This window comes from Eimeria mitis, genomic scaffold (genome assembly GCF_000499745.2).
Source record: "Eimeria mitis Houghton genomic scaffold, Emh_scaff607, whole genome shotgun sequence".
Classification (NCBI taxonomy): domain Eukaryota; phylum Apicomplexa; class Conoidasida; order Eucoccidiorida; family Eimeriidae; genus Eimeria; species Eimeria mitis.
Window position 1 is genome coordinate 11114 of NW_013574289.1, and position 812 is coordinate 11925.

The 812-nt window shown below is 56.5% G+C and overlaps 1 protein-coding gene across 1 annotated transcript in view; it reads right to left on the reverse strand.

Moving 5' to 3' along the window:
• Positions 1-812, reverse strand: part of EMH_0017570 (uncharacterized protein) — a gene marked incomplete at both ends in the record, with an annotated part of 5764 nt that overhangs the window by 3904 nt on the left and 1048 nt on the right. Inside the window, one exon of the mRNA XM_013500941.1 lies at positions 124-761. Coding sequence (XP_013356395.1) covers positions 124-761 — 638 coding nt within the window. The remainder of the gene's footprint in view (positions 1-123; positions 762-812) is intronic.

The window sequence follows — 812 nt, forward strand, 5'->3', positions numbered from 1 at the left end:
AAATATAATTATTTTTATATTTATATTTATTTTTATTTTTTATATATATAAACGGATCTATATCTCCCGGGTGTATAACAAAAACATCTATCTTTCTCTCCCCCATCCTCCTCCTATGGAGACGAAACTGGGCCCCTTCTGCTGCTTCTCTTGAGTGCAGCACCACGCATGCAAACTGCTGCTGCTGCTGCTGCTGCTGCTCCTGCTGCTGCTCCTGCTGCTGCTGCTGTTCTTCGTCTTGCTGCTCATCACGATCCCGACGATCCCCCTCTTCCTCAGCCCCCTGCTGCTGCTCCTCCTCCTCCTCCTCTCGCTCCCCTCCCCGCTGCTGCTGCTGCTGCTGCTGCTGCTGCTGAGAGAAAGTATCCTCATCATCATCGTCCCCGAGCTGCTGCGGCAGCGGGCGGGGGGACAGTCTGTCTCCGTCTTCGTCATCTTCTTGCTGCTGTTTTTTTTTCTGCTGCTGCTGCTCCTCCCCCTCTTCCTCCCCCTCCTGCTGCTGCTGCTGCTCCCGCTGCTGCTGCTGCTGCTGCTGCTGCTGCTGCTGCTGCTGCTGCTGCTGCTGCTGCTGCTGCTGCTGCAGCAGCACCTGCTCTGGTGCTATCCTCAACCCTGCATCGTCCAGCCACAGCAGGATGTCTCCTCTGCTGCAGCCGGGGGGCAGCCCCTCTAAGCGTACACCCCAAGAGCCGAAGCAGTTTCTTTTTCTGTCTCTGTCTCTGTCTCTGTCTCTTTCTCTGTCTCTGTCTCTGTCTCTTTCTCTGTGGTAGGGGGGGGGGGCCCAGTACCCTCCTCCTCGGGGGCCCCCCCTA